This window comes from Austrofundulus limnaeus, unplaced genomic scaffold (genome assembly GCF_001266775.1).
Source record: "Austrofundulus limnaeus strain Quisiro unplaced genomic scaffold, Austrofundulus_limnaeus-1.0 Scaffold581, whole genome shotgun sequence".
Classification (NCBI taxonomy): Eukaryota; Metazoa; Chordata; class Actinopteri; order Cyprinodontiformes; family Rivulidae; genus Austrofundulus; species Austrofundulus limnaeus.
In genome coordinates this window covers 201,182-203,877 of record NW_013952983.1, presented here as the reverse complement: position 1 = coordinate 203,877, position 2,696 = coordinate 201,182, and the positions used below count along the sequence as shown (strand labels likewise).

Sequence of the window (2,696 nt, the reverse complement as noted above, 5' to 3'; positions counted from 1 at the left end):
CAATAATAATAATCTATGGGTGCCTGGAAGGAAATGTCTGAGATCTAATCCCAAAGAAAGTTTTGAAGGACTTTCTTGAGCAGTACCAACAATGGTTTTGTCAAAAAAGTCCAACATTTTGGCTACTTTTCCTGCACGCTAACAAAGCTTTTCAGTACCAGCTGGGAAATCYTGAYATCCTTATGTAGCCGTTTCTTCTTTCAAATGATGTCAATAGATTCTTATTTAGATAATCTAAGTAAAGGTTTCAGACCCATTTCCCAGGGTTCATCTCGATTAACAAGACAAATAAAGTCAGTTGCAGAGATGCAGACATCTGTTTGCTTATGTATGTAGATTAATATACTTTCAACCTAAAACTAAACATTTTTACTGCTCTGCTGCTCTAAACAACCAGTGCAGTTAGTAGTTTTGTTTCTTTTATCTCAACATATTTTCCACTCATAACATGAATTAGCCTTCAGAACTCAATGCTATCAAAAGAGAAACATAAAATATAACTGCGTACACGTTCAGGCAATCTTCTTGGTATTTCTTCTTGTTTTCAGGATGAACTGGCTAGCTTTACCCCGACAGCTGGTGGGACTGACAATTTGCTATTTGTTTTATTCATTTCTAAACATCTGGCAGGCACGTTCATTTGAGACATACTGACACCTTCGAACCTTCGACAGCCATCGATCTGATTTATTTGGCATTTTCAAATCTATGCAAAAACAGATTTGCATGTCAAAAACGAAAGGACCAAAGTCTAGTTAGATTCTTTCCACCACTTGTTCTGCTTGTGGCCTGAGCACTGAAATAAGATGTTCTTTATATGAAAAATCAACCTAACCCTCGCTGTGATTAAGCTAAAAATATTTAAAAGTGTTTAGTGTCGTTTCAGGGTTCTGGGTTAAATGTTACTTGGAAGCAGCCGATCCATTTAAGACTCTCACTGTGTCAAACTATGTTCCTTTCATGAGCTAATCACAATCATTTGCCTTTAAACTTAGCAGAGAACACGTCTTAAAGTAACTGTGTCTTTTCTAGTTTGACTGTCTGTCTGTCGAATCCGGAGAGGATTTATTTATTTTTTCATATGTCGTGTTTGGATCGTCATGACCATTGCCATGTTGTTGGTGAAATGTGAAGTGCAATTGCTATTTGTGAGTATWATTGTCTTAGGAAATTTAGACTTTACTGTCATTTTGTAAAGATGATTATTTTCAGCATGACTTGCAGGTTCCACTCCTGTAATTTGCACTAAAAGAAATGGAAACAGAAGAAGCTGAAGATGCTTTTTAGGACGCGTAGCTTTTGATTTGCACTTTGAATTTCTAGTTGCTATTTTAAAAAAAAAGGGTAAACGCTTTTTGTTAAAAGGTTTTAATTAGCATAAATGATACTAAAAGGTAGAAGACGTAGAATTCAAAACAATAATGCTTATATTTTTGCAGCAATTAAAAAAATACTACAAATTTTTGCTTTTTACTGCGTTGACTGAAACCTGTGCCCCCCCAAAAAACTGCAGACATCACTGTGATATAGATATATATAAATACTTTTTAATAAATTTTAATTCATAAATTGAGAAGCCTTTATATAAATTAATAACTTTCTGGCTATCTTAATGTTTTAGTAAACACATAAAAATGATTTTTTTCCTGACTTGTTGAAAGAAAACTAAAATATATTYAGACTATATTTCAAAATTATTCATTTGTAATAATTAGAAAAGAAGTTTATGGATTGAAATGTGGATATTTAATATGGATGAAAATTTATTTGCCATGTTGATGCAGTTATAGAGTCTTCTGAAAATAAAGAAACTAATAAAAACAAATGTGTCGATTATGATTTTTTTTCTTTAAAGTTGTAGTTATCATACTTTTTGATTTTTATTCAACTCTGACCCACCAATATAGAATCTTTTCATTTTAAGGATTAGAATAGCTATGTATTAAACTAAATACAATTTGCTGTTGTGGGTCTAGATCAGTGGTTCCCAAACTTTTTGTCTTCTGACACACAAAATATCCACGGCAAAAACTTGTGACCCCAAATATTACTGGTCTGAGTACATAAACTTTGTTAATAACCCTAAAAACACAGGCTTTTTGACAACCTAAACAGCTTATACACAAATATAAATTCATATTTTTACTTATTTTGTGTTTTTATAATAATTATAGGGAAAATATTACATCAGCAATTATTTTATTACCCTTTAAGTTGATTTCTGGAGATTATCCAAGGTGCTTCATGACCCATAATTGGGTCCCAAGCCCAACTTTGGGAACCAAAGTGCACTGGTTCCCAAACTTTTCTGCTTTTGACCCACAAAATAACAGTAGCAGAGACCTGTGCCCCCAGCTATTTTTGGATGATAAACATTTGTATCAGGTCAACTAAACATGGGCAAAGTAACAATATTTTTATACRACATTTATCCATTTTAAATACACTAACCTCACTCCTTTGTAACAACTAAGGCAAAAATGTAATTAATTCAGAAAATCTTTTCAGGACCCCATCTTGATGTTTCGGGACCCCACTTTGGGTCCCGACCCCAACTTTGGGAAACACTGGTCTAGATGATAAAGAGCCAGATCGTAAGTCACATTCACCACTTTTGCTGGAGTATTGACCAACCAACGGCTACCTACCACCTGTGCCTGAGTAGTGGAGACGTGGCGTTAAGGTAGTGAGACATT

The 2,696-nt window shown here is 34.0% G+C and overlaps 1 protein-coding gene across 1 annotated transcript in view; it reads left to right on the top strand.

Moving 5' to 3' along the window:
- The window catches only part of enpp5 (ectonucleotide pyrophosphatase/phosphodiesterase 5), a gene marked incomplete in the record, with an annotated part of 12,584 nt that extends 10,759 nt beyond the window's left edge, over positions 1-1,825 (top strand). The window contains 1 exon segment of the mRNA XM_014026688.1: positions 893-1,825. Coding sequence (XP_013882142.1) covers positions 893-899 — 7 coding nt within the window.
- Positions 1,826-2,696: the final 871 nt, after the last annotated feature.